The following is a 23,006-nucleotide window of genomic DNA, read 5'->3' on the forward strand; positions in this document are numbered from 1 at the left end:
CATTCTGCTTCCCTGGAAGCCCCACAAAACGTGTGTGGGCTGCATCTACGTGCCAGACACTGTCCTGTTCACCTACGGAGTGGGGCTACGGTGGGAAATACGGTGAGACAGCCAAGCCCCCTACGCAAAGAAAGATGAACTGCATGTCTCCCAAAGCCTCCTACAGGGGAGCCAACCATTAGACTATGACCCCACACAGAGAATAAAATGCTCACTCATTAAAGTCTTCCTTGTAGGTATCATCAGAATACGAAGATTCTTTAGGTGTAGAAACATGTAATGTCTGCATGTTTCCCTCACAAGCAGCCTGGAATTTAATGCAATCTTTAATTAATTTTAGCTAATTGTTGATAGCTGACCAATTTTAGAATATTATTTTGATCAAAGTACACTTGACCCTTGAACACTACGGGTCCACTTACATGCAGATTTTTTTCAATAAATACAGTACAATTCTGTAAACGTATTTTTTCTTCCTTACGATTTTCTTAGTAACATTTCTTTCCTCTAGTTTACTTTATCTTAATAATACAGTGTACAATTGACAACGTTGTCGGTAAAGCTTCTGGTCAACAGGAGGCTATTAATGGGTAAGTTCTGGGAGAGTCAAAAGTTACACTGGGATTTCTGACTGGGTGGGGGTTCAGTACCCCTGATCCCTGTGTTGTTCAAGGATCAACTGCTTACTCAAATCATGTCTGAAATTTATACAATTTGGAGATACCCTTAGAATTTGAAAAAAAAAAAGTGAACTCCATTTGTAACAAGTTCATGGTTACTAGAAAAAGCTGTTTGGCCATATATGACATTCATCAGCAGACAAAAGTTCAGAGTTCAGGGATGTCTGTGTGTCTAAAGTACACTCGGTGTGACCAGATGGTGTGACTGCAGTGTGGACACAGCAGGTCGGGAGGTGGGCAGAAGCCAGCCCATCTGTGACTCTTGATCACAGAAGGCGCATATGAGGGGTCAACAGTCTTCCTTCCACATGCCCACCCACCAGGGTATGCTGCGCGTGTAATCATGCAGTTGTACCTGTGCCACAAGCAGAGCTTCTTTAAGCTGACCTCTTGACATAAAGAAATCGACTAACTTTTTCACATCACCAATGGCGATGCAGTATGGAATGACATCGTCCTTGTCTTCCTGGATTAGCTGATCCGCTCTCCTAGTAAAGTAAGAACAATTTCTTTTATAATATATTAATTTCAAAGTTCTAGGCGGGGCTGAGATGTCCTTAAATATCTGAAATATCTAAAACATTAATATTCAAAATATGGGGTAGACTTCATAAAGCCCTTTCGCATATCGCGTTTCTAAAAGCCTCAGATTTTATAGTCAAATCAGATATGAAAGACAAAAGTTTTCTGTAATAAAATACCACAGATACTTGCCTTCTCTTAGAACACTACATATTTTCATATTTTTAAAATGCACTGAACATGTTAGGTCTTAAAGTGAACGTAGCTTATCTATTAAAACAACCAATATATTTTTTGAAAATAAGTTGTAAATTAGGTATGTGTGATGGAATATCTAATTTCAGTTGGATTAATTAAGTACATGGGTGTCTGCTTCATTAAAGCACAGGAGATTTTTAAATGTTTTAGTGAGCACAACAATGAATGGAGAGCTTCTAAATATATAAGTAGCTTAAAATCATTCAAAAAGACAATTTAAGAGTATAAATATTGATAATAAACTACAGAAATCTGAGTGCCCCAAGCAAGGTAGTTTAAAAAAATAATGCTTCTGCTATGTGAGGGGAAGACAGGATCCCGATCTCAGAGGTTATGAAGGGTATAGGTGTGTCTGCCTCTCTCTGTATCCTGTCTGTGCTTCTGTTTTCCTAAAGTCCCAGGAAGTTTTCCAATGACCAACCAAATTAATTCAACTCTTACAGTTTTGCTGAAAACTAATCTGGTCTACTTAACTTCTGCTGGCATTTGCGGTAAACTATGTTTCAATTGCCAATGTCTGGGTAGGTGCAGTAGACAGTGTCTGTTTGCCCAGTTCCAATTCAGAGGGTCACTGGTGTTCTCCCCAACAACTATGTTTTTAACCATGTGGCCCTGGTTTCCTTGTTACAGGAATAATATCCCCTTCCTAGGAACTAGGGCTGGGACACCACCAGTCAGTGTCTCTATATGGCTGGATCTATACAACACAAACTTAGGAGTTGTGGGGAGACCATTTTCTGGCCACAATGTGAAGAAATGAGCAGAGAAAATCAGGTGTTGGTTCCCCAAAATAAATTAAATAGCTTTCACTAAGGTTGAAACAAAATTGTTTTGTGAAATAAACAGCATCTGCTACCTTGACTTTATTAAAGTTTCAGTGGGAGGGTAACATTCACCACGGTGCAGTGAGGGTATAGGAACTTAAGAATTACTTGGGATTCTTAGGACTTAGGATGGGGAGCCTGCAGCATGGGGCTGCGGCCAGCCCGCTGATGAACTTATCACTGGGAAAGCAGGTGCTAGAGAGCAGTCTACTTTCTCATGGCAAGTATGTTCGTTAATCCCTTTGCATTTCATGCTTAGCCTCTGACAGATCTGTATTTATACATGTGAGTTGCAGTGGAAGTTGCTTCTAAATCATGTCCCATGAAAGAAAAATCACAACTTTTTAATGCCAGAAGCAAGGCAATCACTCATTAAATAGTACTCTACAGGCTTAGCACAGTGATTAGCACATAGTGAGCAATAACTAAATAAATATTCACTGAATAGAAATGAATGAACAGAAAACAGTCATATGGTGTGAGGTGAAATGTGTCCTCCCAAAAGATATACTGAAGTAGGAGGCCATGGTATCTGCAAATGTAACCTTATTTGGAAATACAGTCTTAGCCAGTGTAGTCAGTTTAGGGTAGACCCTCAATCTATTATGACTGGTGTCCTCCAAGAAAGAGAGAAATCTGGGCACAGACATACACAGGGCGGGTATCGGAGTGATGCATCCATGAGTTCGTGAGCACCAAGGACTGCCAGCAGCCACCAGAAGCTGGAGGAAAAGCATGGAACTGATGCTTTCTCAGAGCCTTCTGTAGGGCCAATCCTTCCGGCAACCTGAGATTGGCCTTCTAGCCTCCAGAGCTGGAGGGAGCAATCATCTGCTGTCCTAAGCTGACCAGTTCAGAGTACTTGGTTACAGCAGCCCTAAGAAACTAACCGTTCTCAGCAACAGTCTTCTTTGTCATCAGTACCTCCTCTGCATTCACGGGGAGGAGGTGGCACGGATTAGTGTCCCGAGGGAATTTCTGAGATTATTTTTAGAATAATATTCTGTGAACTTTTGGTCGCCTTCAGGAAAATATTACCAGTTATATTTTAATAGCAATATATTGGTTATATTATATATATTATATATATATTATATAATTATATATAATGTATGGTTATATATTATATATGGTTATATATGGTCATGTTATATATATTATATATATATAATATAATTACGTAATTATGGTTAACCGTTAATATATTAACCAGTATGTTTACTGATCTGTCAGTTGTTCTACTGACATGGGAAAAATCTGCCTTGCACTGTCTTTATCGGATGTCAGGTCAAATGCAACAGCACCAAAATGACTTGTAACTGACTCATTTAATTTATTCTGTTAGCAGACATAAAATTCAGCTATTTTTAAAGACAGCATAAGAGTAAAAAAAAATCTCAAAAGCTACCAACATTTTTATACACTGATTCTATTTTAACATATTTTAAAATGTCTATTTGGACACAGACTCTCTGCTTACCTCTGCATTAACTTCTTCCAGTATTTCACAGACACCCCTGGTGCAAGTGATAAGGCTTTGTCCCACTAGAACAGAGAGATAGAAAGGCAAGAACATGTCTTTTTTTTAAGATTGCATTTATTTATTTGAGAGTGAGAGTGAGAGAGAGCACAAAGGAAGAGGAAGAGACAAGCAAGACTCTCGGCTGAGCAGGGAGCCCGATGCGGGGCTGGATTCCAGGACCCCGGGATCATGACCTGAGCCCAAGCCAGACTCTTAAGTGACTGAGCCCTGAAGGCCTCTATACATATCTATTTTGATTGTGCTAAATCTTAATGGAGTTTTTTTTTTAATAAACACATTTAGAATACAAGTTTTTAGTGTATTTTTAGACTGTTTGGATTTCCAGAAATCTTTTCATATCCTATCTGATGGATGCATTCCATGGACTATAAATATTACCACATTTTAAAGTAAAGTAAGATATGTAAATTGTATTATTTAACAGGTAAAATCCCAAACCAAGAGGTCAGGGGGCAGAGTGAGGGGAGGGGAGGAGTAGTAACTAAAATACATAGTTTGAAAAATATATTACTTCATCTTCTGACACAACACCATAGTAATTTGTTCTATAGCAATCTACATACTACGTTCAAAATAATACATACTGAAATTTTTATTGCACTGTCACTTCTGTTTAACAAATATGGCATTTATTTCTATTTTATTCTTTCCTTATTTTTGATAAATTATATATTTATTGTCACTTCTTCCTTTATAGTTGATAATACAGGTATTCCTATTTTTTTTTTTTAGGTCTTCATACTTTAAAAATTAGACTGTTATTAAAGAAAATCATTGGGCAGCCCTGTGACTCAGTGGTTTAGCGCTGCTTTTGGCCCAGGGCGTGACACCGGGGTCCCACATGGGGCTTCCTTCAGGGAGCCTGCTTCTCCCTCTGCCTGTGTCTCTGCCTCTCTCTCTCTCTGTGTGTGTCTCTTGTGAATAAATAAATAAAATCTTTTTTTAAAAATAAAGAAGATCATTGTTCGGTAAAGGCAAGAATGACAATTACATGGAAATACAGACTTCACTAAACTCAAAAGTCTAGAAGGGAAGTGAAGGTACAATATTCTGAAACATCACAACACCAATCTAAACTTCATATGATGTCTCTCCCCAACAGGAGAATTCTACTGCAATTAAGGCTAGAAAAATTGGTAATTAGCCTGAAAATGATAGGTTAAATTTTAAATACATAACTTTTTTTTTTTTAGTTTTTATTTAAATTCCAGTTAGTTAACATACAGTGTAATATTACTTTTGGGTGTACAAAATAGGTCATTTTTAATGCTTTGCTATTTGTAGTCATGTCACCTTTTTTGAAAAAAGTAATAAATATGCTCCTAGGAAATCTTGTTTTTATTATAGTAGAGGCAAATGGAAGAAAGAAGCTAAAATGCATATTAACTTTGAAATCAAGATTTTTCTATAAAAACATGTTTTGTAGGTGAAAAGATAAAATTTTTCCCTAACCTCATAGTATTAATCTCAGAGAAACAGAAACTACAGAAGGAGGTGACCGTGAACAATTACAAGGACATTCTGATTTCTCAGGGATTTTAAGCATAGTTTTTTGCATCATTAAGAACATTGACAAAACTGCACAACAAAATTCTTAAGCTCCATTTAAGTAGATACCTTATTAAAGTTTCTTTAATTAAACATAGCTTGAAAATATATACACCCAGATAGAAAACTCAGGAAGATGAAGAATTAGAGTTCTGCCAAAATTCATTTATTCTTTTTCTCTTTGACTTTTGATATATATTCTAAGAGCGCCCTGTTAAATGGGTCACTTTTAAGACAAAATTTCTATTTCTTCAAAAGTCAAGTTTTCATACCGCCCCTAAACACTTTATAGTTTGCAATGCCTTTAAAATTTTTTTTTAATTTCTTTAGAAAAAGAAATTTTCTTTTTTTCTCTTACAAAGAGAAAGCATGCACAAGGGCAAGGGGACGTGTGGGGGGCAGAGGGAGAGAGAGAACCTGACACAGGCTTCATGCTCAGCACAGAACCAGACACAGGGCTCGATCCCACGACCCTGAGATTATGAGCCAAAGTCAAGAGTCATACCCTCCACTGACTGAGTCACCCAGGTAGCTCTTCCTTTTCAATAACATTTAAATGACATTTTATCTTAGTCAAGCAGTAATTCATTATTTGTTTTTAGTGTGTGGGGGAATAAAAAGGTGAGTTAAATTTAATTTTGAAATATTTTAATGTAATTTTATTGTTTATTTTATATTATTTATTAGTACACTTAATGACATGCTTTGTAATTATAAAGTTAGCTAACCTAGAGTTTTTCCAAATGATCAACTAGGCAATGAGACCATGCCATTCGATTTTATTTTTTTGGAGGAGTGGGAGAATTTTTCTTGAACATGGCTGTGCAGAAAAATGAAAAGCTTCATAAATTTGCACAAACTGAATACATTCAACTAAACCAGCACCCAGATCAAAAACCAGAAGCCCTTTCTCCCTTTTGTTCTATTTTATTTGCCACCCACTTTCCAGAAGAACCACTACCCTGAATTTTAATAGGATAGACTCATCTTGACCTTTTTGAGAACTCTGTTTTGTTGAATGAGTCCTCTACACAATCAAGATGTGCCTCACACACATCTTTCACCAGCTAATCCTCAGGGAAGACCCTTCTTCTGGACAGTGTGGGGTTCAGTTACGACACAAGGGGAGCCCACTGTGAGCTAATCAGCCAACACGGATATCTTTGGGGTATCAAAGATCCTACCGGGCAGTGGTTCTCAAACTTTACCAAGCATGTGAATACTGTGAAGGGCTTACAAAAGCACAGATCGTCGGGCTACATCCCCAGGGTCTCTGATTCTTTAGGTCTAGGGGAAATGCACGTCTAGCACGTTCCCAAGGAACGCGGATGCTGCCGCCGAGGGGGTCTCACTTTGATAAGCAGTGCCCTCAGGTAGACACCTGCCAGCAGATGGGCAGAGAAGCATATAAAGCTGGAAAAAGATAAACTTCACATTTAGCATTTCACCAATACTTAAGACTACTTTGTAGAAGTTGTTGATGTTTGCACTTTACCTCTCCAAGTCCAACCATCAGTTCACAGTATCTCTGAATTTGTCCTAATCTCAAATGTATGTCAGCAGCTTCCCTCAGCCTCTCCTCTTTGGTGGGGACACCAATTCCACCACCAAATTTAGACATCTTGACTGTTGTCAATTCTTGGGCTTCAGACTGGTTAAACAGAAAATAACATTTCCTAAATTTTGTTATACAAGAGCTGGTGATAACAAATGATTATAAAAGCATAACAGGGGCACATATTTTAAAAGCATGTAGTACTGGAAATTAAATATTTAAAAAAATCAGTATTTTTTCTCTATGAAATATGATACTTCCTCCACTATAATATTCTGGTGTGGGTGCGGGGTAAAGACTAGTTGTGTCGGGTGCGGGCAGACAGAGGCTAAATCCCACTGTCCTTAAAACTCACCAGGTGTTGTGGTTATTGTCCAGAGGCTAAAAGCTCATGAGTGATAAAGTGATATGTAAGTACTGGAAAAAATGTAAAAGTCTGGAATAAACATTAAAAATGATAGGCTCAAAAAAAAAATGATAGGCTCACTCTAATTGGCTCCTGTTCTGTCAGGAGGGAAGACCTGTAGTCGTTAGGTAGGGTTGTGACTACAGAAAATACTCCTTTATGAAAATAACTGTTTTGTGGGACCTTCAAATCCACACCTCTGGCACAGTTCTCGTGCTCTCACAGTCACGTTAAGCATGGATATTTTATTACAAATATAAGTGCTATTTCCTCTTTCTCATCCCAGCTCTGGTTTGTTGGTACGGGGTATCACTCCAGGTATAAGGTAACTGGTGATTTTGTAATGGAATTTAATAAGAGCTCTAATACAGCCAGTTTTAATAAAACATATCCCAGAATACAGTCTTTCAGGCCTCTGAGACTAAAATCAGAGTGGTCCAAAAGTCACGGTTATTTGGTAATAGGGTAAAGCATTTCAAGTAGTTCCAAGTGACCTTTGAAAAATTTCATGAGATTCAACGTATGGAAACCGTGACTGCCTTAACTAGTCTCAAATAATTCAGACTCTCAAAAAAAAAATAATTCAGACTCATAATTGGTTTTTACTGATGACTTATCTCCTCAGCGTTCACTTACTTCAGTCTACTAACTCTAATTATAGAAATCTTTCAGAATAATGTTTATATTTTAACAACGAAAAGGCAAAAATAATTCTGCTTGGGGCAGGATACCTGCATACTTGACTTACCGTTCTAAATTTAATCAGATGTTTCAAATGCATTATTCCTTTACAGTAGTTTTGAGGAAGCAAGCTGTCGTCCTGCCCTCTTATCACAGCAACTAAATTCCATAAATTGTCACTGCCACCTGGAGGCTAAAAAGGTTGATACAGAATAACCAAAGATATAATAAATGAATTTAAAAACCCCCAGAATTTTGCATCTTCAAAAATATGATGAGGCATATCTAAGTTGAAAGATTAATGAAATAATAACTATATTTCATTTATTGTTTCCGGTTTCCATTTGCTTTCTTACTCTGCACCAACTATGTTCAGAGGGACCCGCTGAGTTGGGGTGATACATGTAAATAAGTGATAATGACAATGGTTGTAATGACTCATTTTTGATTACAGGGAAAATGTTCATATTTAATTCCTATAATAAATACTCACTGATAAACATTCTGAAAACCATCTTAGTTTTTTTGCTCGAGGATTACCAGTTAGTTTCTCTATTTCGTGTTTAATATCTCTTGATACTTTACCACACAATAGAGGAGGAGTGCCTTGTTCTATGGCATGATCTAAAGAACAGACATAATTCAGTGAGAAAGGATTGCTTATAAGATACTATTTAAAAATAAAATCTAATACATGCACATTTTCAATACCAGTGTTCCCGATAATTTCTTCCCAAGATCTGTCTGCCAGAATATTTATTTGTAAAGGAGTGATTAGAGGTGTTAATGACCAGAGTCTCACTGTAGAATCACGGGAGCAGGAGGCCATAGTGAAGGGGCGGCTGGGATGGCATGTTAAACCTGATGGAAAAAACAAACCTATTTTAACTAAAGTAAACACCAAAAAATATTATTTATCTACATGTACCTCATAACACTTCTACAGAATTGAAGTTATAAGGAAGAGTTTTAAAACGGCATTTTAATTTTGGCTGAAAATGACATAAGAATATATGACTTAGCATATTCTATAAATATGAACACAAAATTGAATAATGATTAGCGAATGGTCCTGGGTGAAAATGTTGAAATTACATTACAGTTGGGTCAGCAGTGAGCAGGCTGTCGCACCCGTGGAGTACATGGTAATCTGTGAGGTAATGGTGGATGGACAGAGGTTCTAATTGTAAGAAGAGAGTTGGGACTTTCCAGTTTAGGACATCCAGCAACAGGATTCTCTCCCACACTCAGCCCCCTCTGCCTCAACTGAAAGGCCACTGAGGTAAAGTATATGGACACAAGTGGCTAGACTAGGGTCACTTTCTCCTGAACCGTTTTTGCATTCTTAATTCACCTACTTGTGCCCATCAAGATTTGGGTCAACATATGAAAGCGACATGCAGAAGACAAGAAATCGGATTTCCATACCCAGCTCAATCGTATTTAAAGACTTAGTTTCACATAAAAAAGCAAAATGTTGTCCTAACTATACAACAGTAGAGATACAGTAATGGGTAGATAAGTTACATCTACTTTATCACGGATTTCCTGTTTTACAACTTCCTTCTGAGTGATGATAAAGGGCGGGAGAAAAATCCAAGCCATGTGCGTCTGCATGCATACGTGTGTGTGTGTGTACACACAGAAACACAATAGTTGGTCGACATTTTGGGTTATCATCTGTATATTCTGATATTTCAATAATAAACAAGCACACAGTTTCTAATAAGAAAAATGTTATTTTAAAATGAAACACTGTAAGGTTTCTTTAAAAATATTGTATTTCTTAGAAATTATAAACTTCATTAATACAGTAAAATTTAAAAATGCGTGAAAAACACTTTACCATATACATCTGCACCATGATCATAAACAGTATCCAAACAAGTTCCTTCTCGAGTGTCCCATACTTTTATAGTGTAGTCCCAGCTGCCAGACACGAGGAGATATGGAATCTCAGTATTCCACATTAATCCCCTCACAGGTGCAGTGTGGCCACTAAGAATGTTTATGCAAGCATCTTGAGTGTAATCCCAGATTCGAACAGAACTGAAAACAGAATATTATGTATATTATGTATAAAATACCATTCAGGTTATAATTTGTCTAAAGTATGGACACATTCTTAGTGGCGCACAACAATGATTTCTCAGTACATCCAAAGGGCATTTTAAGATTCATGATACGTTACAATTCTTTTCTTTATAGCAGATGAAAATGAACAATTAACTAGGCCAGAGCTAGCCTATTTCAATAGATTTTCCCCCTACTTTAACTGGTCCTTTACAACTGATAATAAATCTATTATTTCACAATTTATTTACTTAAAAGGTTCTTTCTTAAAGTGAAATAGAGAAGGCCAAGAAATTACTAATAATAGGGATAAAATAATTTAATGATACACATTATTTGTAAATCATGAAAACATAGCATGCATGATGATGGGTATTATTTGAATAATCGATTCATTTTTATGTTCTTATCAAAGAGTAAATCATTCCTTCATGTTTTGGTCAATAAAATAAGTTGGTTAGTAGGTGTAAAATCACTCTAAAATCAAGTACAAAACTTAAATATAACTGGTTTCATGATATTACTTGAATCTATCAATTGTACAAAGTACAAATGTTACTGAAATAATATTTGAACTCAAAATCAATTTAAGGCCTCCAAATGCCAACTTCGCCTGAACAATTCATAATAATTTTTAGTTGCAGATTTATATCAATCTTACAATGCCAAAATATTAATACTTCAAAGGTTATATTATAAAGGAGATACATTATATATATATATATATATATATATATATATATATATATTTAATTTCTTTAAGGCATATTTATTTATGCCTTCTATAAAGATTTCCTTCTTTTTCTTTTCCCTTACGCAGCACAGGACAATATATCCAGGCATATCACAACCTAATTTTGTGCTAATTCCTGTTAGCCTTGAAGTTATTTTGGTTGATATCATACTTTCATAATGTTAAAGTGACATGTATCAAAATACTTTAATGTTATAAGTGGCGCTCACTAGAACAGGTGTTCTTGCTTTATGACAATTTAGATTAGACAAACATCAGGCTAACATTGTAATTATATTTTATAGTCAAACATAAGAAAAGCTTTATATATCCCATTGTACATAAGCATACTTAAAGGGGCTAGGCAGCATGTTATTACCTATATAGTCATATTAAGGGACTAATAAACAGAATTTACAAAAGATTTTCAAGTTTCATCCTCATAATTAAGTAAAACGTTTACTATCTTTTTGACAAATATTTCTTAGACAACGGCTGAATATCATACTTTTTTTTCATGTAGCAACAGAATTCAGATACTGAAGTCCATGTTAACAGAGAACAATCATAAGTCAACTCATTCACTTGGACATGATAACCTTACTGTATCATTTCCAGTGATAACCCACAGAAATCTGACCATTGCTTTTCTTAGGAAATTTGGATGGATACCAAAGTTTCAAGATGAAAACAGTCAATTATTCAATATTAAACTTCTGGCTACTGTATACTATGATTTCTATCTGCATAAAGTAAGATTTTTCTTATCTAAATTTATCTCATATTCAAATACGGACCAAACTGTACTATGCAAAATCTATCCTGTTTGAATATAAAATATAGACAAGATTTCAGGAACTTTTTCACAAAACCAGAAAAAAAATAAGGTTAAATCACTCTCATTTCTAAATAAATTCTCTTCATGCTAAAATATGATCATCTTGTTTCCTATTCTTAATGAAAAGAGAGTAGGACTGTTTTCCATATTAAATATCAGGACATTACTAAAAATAAACTCTTCTCTATATTTTACAGAGATTTGTTCATTTCAGGTTTTTTTTTTCCCCTTTCCAAACCGATCCTTTTGAAATTTTTGTTTCTTTTAACTCTGTTGCTAATAAGATAGAAATAAGCATCCATAGTAAGCAAAACAAGGAAATAGAAATCACGAATAAGATGATAATATAAGCATGGCAAGATTTAATTTACTATGGTTAAGTGCAATTAGGTAACTGTTAATTGCCTGCACATCTTTGTTATGTACATACTTAAAATATTTCCATCCCTAAGTTGGATTGTATAAATATATGAATTTCTAGAAGATTATAAGCTTATGATTTTAAGGACTAAAAATTAGAATCCAAAAAATACATACCCATCATCAGAACCACTGCAAAGTATGCCCTCGCTCAGAGGAGACCATTTAACATGGAACACTTTTGCAGTGTGCCCACTAAATACTTTCAGTGGTTGATCAGAGCTGGTGGCTACATAATAGACACGAACATTTTTATCTTCACAGCCAGTAGCTATCATGTCTCTGAAATATCGTCAATGGCACAGTAAAACATGAAAAAAATGATATTTGTTACTGATAATTTTAAAACATACCCAGTTCTAATTTCTAAAACTAGAATTTTTTGCTTCCTTAATGAAGTTACACCTAAAACAGGTAAAAACCATTATTCTCAGAAACTGCCCTAGTGCAAAGTTTTTTTATCTTCTCTTTTAATCAGTTGAGTTTTAATCTTAGAGATCATGGAATTCCTATTTCTATAAGTTCTTTTTTTAAAATGTCCAGATTCAAAACTTCTTGAATATTTCTCACATCTTTATATTTCATACTGTAGGTCTTAACAAGGGTCTCCAATGGTGAGTAACTGAGATCTGCTTCCTCACTGGTAAGCAAATTATTAATCACTACATGCCCTGACCACTGGTAAATTTTTTCTGTGGCATGAATACAAATAACAGTGCTTCCCCTGAAGGATGCTGGAACGTCTGCCCACAGACCAGGGTTGTCCCATCCGACAGAAAGTCACAGTCCTGGTTTCCCCATTGTCCTTGATGGCTGCACCAGTTTGAGACACTTTATGTTCCAACCAAGAATCTTCTGTAAATATGCATGGCTATGATCTTTTAATGATCTTTGTTTGTTATACTCAAGAAAGTGAGAGTAAATTAGGCAACCATGTATATCCATCTGTATATCCATCTACAACCCAAGTGGTCATATGTGGAATACTGTTCCAAATGGACTTGGGAGGAGTAGGGTAGGCCTGTGGGAATCATGGGACAACAGTGTCCCTGAGGATCGTTAACAACCATACAAACAGGCTCCATGCTCTAAACAGAAATTACACTTTGGATACAACTGTTATCTCAACCTTCCTCAAACTTCTAATTGTTGATTTCTGCCATGTGGGTTGTAGTACTTGCATTTATTTAAGGCCACATGCATAAATACACCGGTTTGCAACCTGGCCTGCCAATCTGTAAATGTGCATATTACATCTAAGTCCCACTGATAAACGGGCCAGTTTCTACATGTGGGAAAACATTCTTTGCATATTACAAATATTTACATGTACACGAGTATGTTTTTGCATATGTGTATATGGATACATGATAAAAAATCTTAACAAATTATAAACATTCAAGGAATGTATGTACAGCTATCCAAATTATAAATTCAGAGATATATTATGCAAATGCTCTACCCCTGAGCTAGACCCCCTCAGAGATATATTATGAATAAATGTTTACAAGTTCAAAATATTTTTCACGTATCTCCTAAAGGGCTACATAAAATAATGGATACTGCTATTAAAATATTTTTAAAAGGCTTTTAAAAATAAAAATGAAATTTATTAGGTACACTTGGTAGTAAGCATAAAAGTTAACTATAAAGGACTTTTTTTAAAAAACAACAAAACAAATTAATGTCTAGATTTTATTTCAACTCATCAAATGCTTAACCCATAAAACAGAAAAATAATAATGCGGAACTGTTCTGTTGGTCAGATACAAGATGACTTCTATCTATTTGTGTATTGAAGAAATATTTTTTAAACATCTACTTTGCTCTAGGCACAATGAGGGTTAGCAGCACAGTGTTTTGTTAAGAATATACTGCTAAAAATAGATAACTCAGTTGCTGATCTCAAGGAGATAACATTTTAGAGGGTGAGACAGCCAATTTCTAACTAAAATTATGGTTTTTAAGATTATATGTATTTATTATTATTCATATGGTCAATATTTATGTACTCTTCCAATATCCATCCTATATTTCCTCTGTCTCCTCCCTGGTAACCATCAGTTTGTTCTTTATAGCTAAGTTTGTTTCTTGGTTTGCCTTGCTCCCTCTCTTTTAGCAAAATAGCATTTTGCTATTTTGCTTAGCATTATACTCTCTAGCTCCATCCATGTTGAATATTCCATTGTATTTATATATACACACCACATCTCACCACCCAATCATTTTAACTATATTTCTTCTTCCAACCCATGAGCATGGAATGCCTTTCCATTTCTTTATGTTCAATTTTCTTGCATTAGAATTTTATAGTTTTAAGAGTACAGGTCTTTCACCTCTTTGGTTAATTTTATTACTAGACATTTTATTGTTTTTGGTGGAATTATAAATGGGACTGTTTTCTTAATTTCACTTTCTGAAGCTTAATTATCAATGTATAGAAGTGCAAGATTTCTGTACCATGATTCTGTATCCTGCAACTTTACTGAATTCATTTATCAGTTCTAGTAGCTTTTTGGTGGAGTCCTTAGGATTTTCTATATAGAGGATCATGTCATTTGCATATAGTGAGGGTTTTACTTCTTCCTTGCTGATCTGGATGCCTTTTATTTCATTATGCTGTCCCTGCTGTAGCCAGGACTTCCAGTAACATGCTGAATAAAAGTGGTGAGAGTGGACATCCTTGTCTTGTTCCTGACCTTACAGGAAAAGTTCTAAGATTTTCACCACTGAGTATGATGTTGGCTATGGGTTATTCCTATGAGGCCTTTGTCACAGCAAGATATGTTCCATATACATGTACTTTGCAGAGGGACTTCCCTGTTGGGCTCCTAAGATTTTGCATTTTATCCTACAATCACTGTAAGCAATGGAATAGTACACTCAGATGTTGTTGTTAAATTCTCTGACTTCAACATAGAGAAGGTCAGGTGGGAGATAAGGAAGTAGTGACAAAGAATGTGAATCCTAGAATCGATTTAGAAATCTTCTGACAAAGTCCAAAAGCAAAGTATTACTGGTTTATGGCAGGGGAGGGGAGTGGTTGGAAAAGAATAATTAGATAGATGATATCACAGGAACTGATAGCCGACTGGAAACAGAAATTGGGGGGATGATAAGGTATAAAAGAGGCCAAGGATTTTGGCTTCAGCAGCTCTGTTGTGAACATTATCAGGCCACTGAGATGGGGAATCCGGCAAGGAGGAGCTGGGCATGAGCTCACTTTGCATAAAACCTCTGTGTTATAAGTTCTCTATTTACTGAAAGACATCCTTTTGTATGTGATTTGACTCAGAATACAAATATCATAAGGTTTTAATATTTTAGTATGTATATTTTCCACTTGCAAGACAGAAAAGCATCATTTCTCGTTATTTTCACAATATCTCAAGAAAGTCTGAATTTTTAAAGTATAATTTATATAGCATACAGAGAGGTTTGAAATGTAAGATTCTTGGAAGTGCAGTGACTTAAAGGATCAATTTCAGTGAGGGTTTGACTTGGATTAATTTTTAAATCTGAGCTGATTTTTACATGGTAAATACTAGGCTCGAAAGCAAGGATGACCTTTCAAAACTATGCACATAAGTTCTATATTTTAGGAAATCATCCATTCCCAAGGCATTAGCATTATTAGGCAGCAATAAAAAGTCGTGGTGGACAACTGGAGAGATTCCTAAAAGGGTTTAGGGAAAGGCTTCTACTGTGCACTTCCACGGTAGAAGCCACATGCAGATTGGACTTAATTTCCATTTTTTATTAGTTAGTTTTATGTTTCTTCCTAAAGCATCAGCTAACATGAACAATCAATTACAAGGCTAGACAGCAAGAACATTACCTAAAGAGAGTGATGAGCATTACCTCTGGGAATAACGTTAAATTTCACGCTTATTTAAAATCTCAGAAGTTATTATTTATCTTGGGGAAAAAAATTCTTACTTATTGTTTTGGCTCCAATCACAACCGAACACAGCAGCTGGATGTTTGTATTTGTGTAGCACTTTACCATCAATTGTTCGAATAATACTGAAATTAAGTATAGTATGTTAATAGAAAAAACAACATTCTAAACACATTATTCATAAAAACAAAGCCAGAACTGAATAATTGGAACATAAATATTTTAGGATAGAGACCTTATCTTCAAAGCACAGGGAACATTTAAAAGTACTGAGTAAATGATATTACCAACTATAAGTTAAGTATATTTACATCAGATAGTACTAATTATGGCCATCCACTTAAATTAATTTGAATGTGATAAATTTTGATTTAGAAACTATTTCTAACAGAATACTTTTAGTTGAGGAAAAACATAGTTTAATACATATATTTTAAAACAATGATATAACTAATACGCATTCAATTTTCAGCTTCAAAATTTTGCAGTTCAAAATTTATATTTCAGGGATCCCTGGGTGGCGCAGTGGTTTAGTGCCTGCCTTCGGCCCAGGGCGCGATCCTGGAGACCCGGGATCGAATCCCACATCGGGCTCCCGGTGCATGGAGCCTGCTTCTCCCTCTGCCTATGTCTCTGCCTCTCTCTCTCTCTCTCTCTGTGTGACTATCATAAAAAAAAATTTATATTTCAAACAATTCATTTATAGGTGCTGGTTGCACATACTATTACACCAAGTCCAAGACATGTAAGTTGTAACATTGTTGTGGCATATTCTAAGTGATAAAACTAGACATTTGGAGGAACCTTTCTCCCCAAAAGAATCTATTTTAGCTACAAAATTAAAGAAACTCTAATACCCGACTATACCATTTCCATAACACAAGGACTATTGATTCCATTAAAAAAAAGATGAAGCTGTGTATAAATTAATGCGTTAGAGGGTTTTAAGTCTTTAGAAAAGACCCTCTAAAATATTAGGCTGATGAAAACTTTTGAGGCTACTGGGGAGTGGTAGTGACCTATGCTTATAAATGTTTAGTCATCACCTGTGGTATTTATCAAATCAGTGGGGTCCTCAAAGTACATGGTAAAGCTAATGGGGTATCGCATTAACAAAAACTCTGAGATACATCTTTTGTATTTTGGTATTTATCTATTAATAAATTTCTTTTCAGGAAAAAAATCACTAATATGGCTATTTACGAAAATTTCAACTTCCTGTGAAGATCTCTGGTTTCCATAACAACTATCTTTTTCATTGAAATTAAAATGTGAGGATGAGAAAATTGGGCCGGGTATTGCAAAACCTAACAGGAGACCATCTTTACTATATTCTCAACAACTACGCATGTCTATACCCCCTGTGAAAGATGGCCATACCTATAGCTACACAATAGCATCATCTTGATAAAAATATTTGTTTAACTCAAAGACAATTCTTTCCCTTACATATATTCCTTGGAAACCTACTTTTGCCTGGTATTTAACAGAATTAAGAAAGCACTTGTTTCTGAAACACCAGGTCAGAGATGTTAGTCACCTTCCAAAAAAAGGCATTTCCCACAGTCATTATTTTATCCCTTCTTATAAAGGCTTCTCATACTTTTTTTTAATAATAGCATCTACAAAAGGTGAACAAGTTTACTTTTCTAAAAAAAGATTTATGTGAGAGAGACATAGAGAGCACAAGTGGGGAAGAGGGGCAGAGGGAGAAGCTGACTCCCCACTGGGCAAACCAAGCAGGGAGCCCGATGGTGGGGCTCGATCCCAGGACCCTGAGATCATGACCTGAGCCAAAGGCAGATGCTTAATCCATAAACAAGTTTCTAGAGCACTTGGTATCTCCTGAATCACCTGTAAAACTGAAATAACACTCCCCCCAAAGTGTGGTGAGGATAATTTAGACTCTTAGTGAAAAGTTCTTAAAGTTTCTTTGAGGCAATTCACACACAGTATTTTACTTATACCTCGGGTAGTATTTTGTTTAGAAAGACATTACTGGTTTATTTATTTTAAGTATCACTGCACACTTATTTATTACTGATAGAGCAGTATGGCACATGCCCATATGGGCTTACCTGTATCTATGACAGTCGGTAGAAGCTGTACAAGTGGAACCTCATTGACTACTTTGATGTATGTGCTAACAGGACACAACTGGTATTATCTAATGTATCTTTTACAAGCAGTACAACTTCATACATAGTACTTACCAGAAACCATCACCACTGCAGGTGGCTATTCTTTTGGAATCTTTATGACTCCAGGCAACGCAGAATATTCCATTTTTTCCATGCTTCAAAAAATGCAAAATACCTATCAATAAAAAATAATTCACCCCTTTTTTCTCTTATTTACTTCTTCTAGTATTGCTTTTCTGTTAGGAACTTACTCTACATGCTGACAGAGGTATTATTGTCAACAGCAGAAAGCTGAATATATACTTTAAAAATGTAGAAAGCTATCACGCTTAAAAAATAAAACCCTGTGTTAAGAAATCAATTAAGTGGCCCTATTTCTGTTTTTGGAGATGCTAGTAGAGAGCCAGAACCTGCCTCCTATTGATTAAATAGCCATCTATTGATTAAAGCTCTGCTTAGTGCCTTTTCCAGAAGTGCCAGTGTGGAGACGAAGACGGATCTACCGGCTTCCTGACCTAGTGCCACCACAGCTACAGTGTACGAAATAATACAAGCAATCATTATTACTGGTCGTTCTTCTAAATTTCAAAGTTTTATTTTTATAAAAACAAAGGAGAAATAGTTAAGGTTTTCCCTGTAACAAATCACTCTATACTGACCTGTTCCTCTGCATTCTCGGGCTGGGGAAGGGGAAGGGATAGTTACGACCAGTATGATGAGGATTTGTAAAACCACAAGGAATATATTATACATGGGAATGTCTTTCGTCAACTGGGACATGGTGAGTAAAGGTTGCGATCAATCTATTTCCAGCTTTTATTTAACTTTATATAGTAGTTTAATTGTGGCTGCTGCTAAGGAGAGACTAAATTGACATTTTATCTTGAGTTTTAGGGTGACCTTACTAAAGTGGTCTCCAGTTGCTGTTTTTTCCTCTTTGGGGGGGTGAAGGTAGGTAGCTGTATAAAGACTGGTATAAAGTGGAGGCAGTCTCTATACTCATGTAACTGAAGGAGTGGAGGCCCCCCATCCATCAGTTTTACCCCAGGAAAAGGGCACCTAGGGCTTCTCAGATTCTTGCATTTCCTTCTGTGAGACATCCGTAATTCAGTTAACTCAAGCTAGCACTGCCCGACATCTATTATCCTAGGTTTAAGCACTTCTGTATCAGCCTCAACTAAGCTCCTGAATGCTGGGAAGACAGGCATGGGTGTGAGACACCCCTGATGCCAGGGTGCAGTGCTGATGGGCAGATATTGAGGTCACAGAGGCCACGGGGTAGATGTGATGCCTCAGGACAGCATCTTTGATTTTAGGTCAAAAGTTTCTTTCTCAGATTCATTTCTTCTTTGCTTTTTACATGACTATTATGGGGCAAGTGCTGTCCTTGATGGGAGGGCAAAGAGCAGGGTGGGGGTACTGCTGAATTTACTGTTCTGTAGAGAAAAGGAGGGATGTAACTGTATACAGTCCTTTGTCAACGCTTCCTCTGAGAAGCAACACTGTTTACTGGTGGTTGTAAAGGTCCCCTAATGCTCTGCATCTGCCACAGTGCTGTAGTGTCCCCTAAAAGATCACAGCTGCTTGATCCTCAGAGGAAGATCAGGCTTTTGTATAAGCCTTTCAAAGTTTCAAATATAAGGCATTTTCAAATAAGTTATATATTCAATAAACTTCAACAGTAATCATTGGATATGAATGAAATTTCAAAAGAGTGAGAGGTCCTTTCCTATTTCCCTTGATTCACATGCAACATATTATCATGAGATCACAGGTGGTGTCCAAATATTAGTGGGACTCCGTAAAAGAGGGGATGACAGTTTCACTCAAGGCAGAAGTGAGTACAATCTGTGACGCTAGGAGCAGGAAGGGGGGAGGTATTAGTGCTTGTCCTGGAATAACAGAATTCGAGAGGAGGACAGAAATCCAGGAAATTCTAGAATCCAACTTCACCATCTTACAGGCGAAGAATCAGGTTCAAGACATTAGATGATTCTCGCTATGTTAAAAGCTAATTGTTAACAGAATTTAGTCTGTAATTTGGAACTTGTCCTGAGTTTAGTCTTTTTACAAATATTGAATATTTGCCCAGATAATTTTGTGGAGGATGATTCAGAATTCCTTTGAATCTCTAATGCAACTTTAGGTGAATTTTTATATCTTAGACCCAACTACATTTTTCAGAGTTCATTTTAACATGTATATGTTCACTTGGATTTTTTTTTTCCAGCGATAGAACATAATGTAGACCTGGTGATTATTAAATTAAGACAGAAAAGCATTTACAAAAATGAGGTGGCATAAGACATTGTACTACTCAGGTAGCAATAAATATACCTTACCTCATTGAATCGTTGCACCATTTTGCCCCTTTTAACATCCCAAATAAAAGCACCATTTCGGGAAGTTGCTCCAGCAATACAATTTAAATCACCTTGGGAAACAATTTGTTAGACATTATGTGGAATGTTTGCCACAGATATAATTCTTTTTTTTTTTTAAGATTTATTTATTTATTTATTTATTTATTTATTTATTTATTTATTTATGATAGAGGGAGAGAGAGGCAGAGACACAGGAGGAGGAAGAAGCAGGCTCCATGCCAGGAGCCTGACATGGGACTCGATGCCGGGACTCCAGGATCGTGCCCTGGGCCAAAGGCAGGCGCTAAACCGCTGAGCCACCCAGGGATCCCCTGATATAATTCTTTTCAAAACGTAATTTTTGAAAATGTAAGACTTGCAATTTGCAAAGTAATTCTTTTTAAGTTTTTCTTTTGCAATGAAAATTATCAAATGTATGCAAATAGAAAGAGAATGGTATGAAGAATCTACCGCACAGCTTCAACAATTCTCAAAATATGGTCAGTCTTGTTTTGTCCCTCCTGGGTCTCTTTGGAGCATATCTCTGACATTCTATCATTTCATCAATAAATACCTCAGTACAGATGTCTAAAAGACTCATTCATTAACATGACCAACCTATCACAATCATAAATACCAAAATTTTCAATAATTCCTCAATACTATCTCCTTTCCAGTCAGTATTTACATTTTTCTTTACATTACATCTAGTAAGTTTTTTTCTTTTTGGTTGGGAAAGCATTTCTGTAAGCAAAACACATGAAAAAATTCAGATTTTTTTTTAAACCAAAAACCTAAAGAATGTTCTTTGTTTTTAAGAAATAAAAAATCTGTGAAAATCAAACTGCTGCTAAGTTAGTAGATTATCTAGTATTTAAATATTTTTTGCAAAAAAAAAATTTTTTGCAAGGCAGTCAAAGAAGAGGCTTTCTCCATTAAAAGAAAGGAACAGTGGTTCCATGCTAGTTAGGAGTTAACACATGGTGGAAATACTTTGTGATAAATGATTATATAGCTAAAAACATAAGTCCTTACCATATTTCTAGTATTTTCACTCTGATCCCCTTTTTGGGTCCTCAAATTATTAAGGAGAAGTTTCCAAATTAATTTATACTTTTCTTTTCTTGTGGGAGCTACTCTAAAATCACACAAGTTATGCAATCCTCCAGCCTCGACCCTACTTCCATCCTTATCAACCTTCATTAAACTTTTATATTTTAACCATATTAACTAAAAGTAGTGATTCATCACTACTTTTTTAATTTTCAAAAAATTAAAGAATGGCCATTTTCTAACATCTTTACTTTCCTGAGGACGAGTTTCCATGTAGAGAGTGAAATGATGCTCTAAGTAACATGGGGGCTTATGTGTGATGAATTAGAACAACGGTTTTTACGGTTGCAACTTCCTTTTAAGTTTTAGGTTGGAGACTTATGTAACATCTTCTAGGAGGAAGACTGTCTACCTAGGAGCTGCCCTAGCGCTGTGTCACTGCCCTGCTGGCCAGGACCCTGCTGCACAGGAGTGGAGGCCACTGCCTGGCAGCCCAGGCTGGAAGATTAAATTGATAGCCGTTCAGACCTGACTCCACCACCAGTCACTATGCACGTCGTCTTTGATCGGTTATTCAACCTCTCGGACCCCCAACCCTCTTTAATAAACGTTAGTAATCCCACGGAAAACAGGGATGACTATGAAGAAGGCAGTACACCTTCTTAGGCAGAGACCTAATTAGTTTTTTGCCTTCCTTCTTAACTGGTGAAGTAACTCTATGTTTTCAATCAGCCTTGTGTCCATATGGCACTAAGGATGTTTTGCTTAAAGGAATGATTACCATCATGAAGAGTTGGAAGTAAACCTTTTTTCTGGATCTTTTTTCCGTCATGCAATTTGAGGGATAAATAAAACAGCAGTACATTCTCAGCCTTTTTTGTATCACAGATCTTTCTGAAAATCTAAGTCCTATGATAATCTTTGACAGATAGAGGCATATATGTATACACACACACACACACACACACACAGTTTTAGCATATATATATATATATATATGCTAAAACTTTTAGCATAAAATCCGAGAGATTCCCAGAATCTCTGAAGACATCTAAAACCAGACAGCCCAAAAATTCACGGCTAAAACTCCCTGTGTATGAGAAGATATTCTAAAAAATGAGCTATATTGTGGTTATATGTGAGTTTTAAATTAATATGTTACCAATAGGACAAATAAGAAAAGTATTCTATATACTTTATAAAATGAAAAATTCATTTGGGGGTGCAAAATGATATAGGGAAATAATATTTTGAAAAAAATGTCAGAGATAGGTTTCAAGGACATCTTTTCTTTTCTTTATGTATGGGAAGGTATAAAAATAGCCCTTATTTTTTCAGAGATCAAACTAAAGACCCTATCTGGCATAAAAGTTCTTCAATATTACAGAGGTGTAATTTATATACAATTACATGGTGGAAATTGAACTGTGATTTATGTATAATCATTCATATTTACAAACAGATGGA

At 35.9% G+C, this 23,006-nt stretch overlaps 1 protein-coding gene across 6 annotated transcripts in view; it reads right to left on the reverse strand.

Annotated features, from left to right (window-relative positions):
- Positions 1-23,006, reverse strand: part of WDR17 (WD repeat domain 17) — a 104,846-nt gene that overhangs the window by 17,273 nt on the left and 64,567 nt on the right. For 4 of the 6 annotated variants that reach the window (XM_072763890.1, XM_026015820.2, XM_026015821.2 and 1 more), the window contains 12 exons: positions 20,466-20,557; positions 18,196-18,278; positions 16,021-16,107; positions 12,199-12,363; positions 9,864-10,066; positions 8,729-8,878; positions 8,511-8,641; positions 8,085-8,210; positions 6,871-7,026; positions 3,765-3,829; positions 1,036-1,168; positions 216-307 (listed from right to left, as the gene is read on the reverse strand). In XM_072763890.1, the coding sequence (XP_072619991.1) occupies positions 216-307; positions 1,036-1,168; positions 3,765-3,829; positions 6,871-7,026; positions 8,085-8,210; positions 8,511-8,641; positions 8,729-8,878; positions 9,864-10,066; positions 12,199-12,363; positions 16,021-16,107; positions 18,196-18,278; positions 20,466-20,557 (1,483 nt within the window). The remainder of the gene's footprint in view (positions 1-215; positions 308-1,035; positions 1,169-3,764; positions 3,830-6,870; positions 7,027-8,084; positions 8,211-8,510; positions 8,642-8,728; positions 8,879-9,863; positions 10,067-12,198; positions 12,364-16,020; positions 16,108-18,195; positions 18,279-20,465; positions 20,558-23,006) is intronic. The other 2 variants (XM_072763892.1, XM_072763891.1) reach the window with 1 other exon arrangement.

Source organism: Vulpes vulpes, chromosome 7, assembly GCF_048418805.1.
Source record: "Vulpes vulpes isolate BD-2025 chromosome 7, VulVul3, whole genome shotgun sequence".
NCBI classification, from domain to species: Eukaryota; Metazoa; Chordata; class Mammalia; order Carnivora; family Canidae; genus Vulpes; species Vulpes vulpes.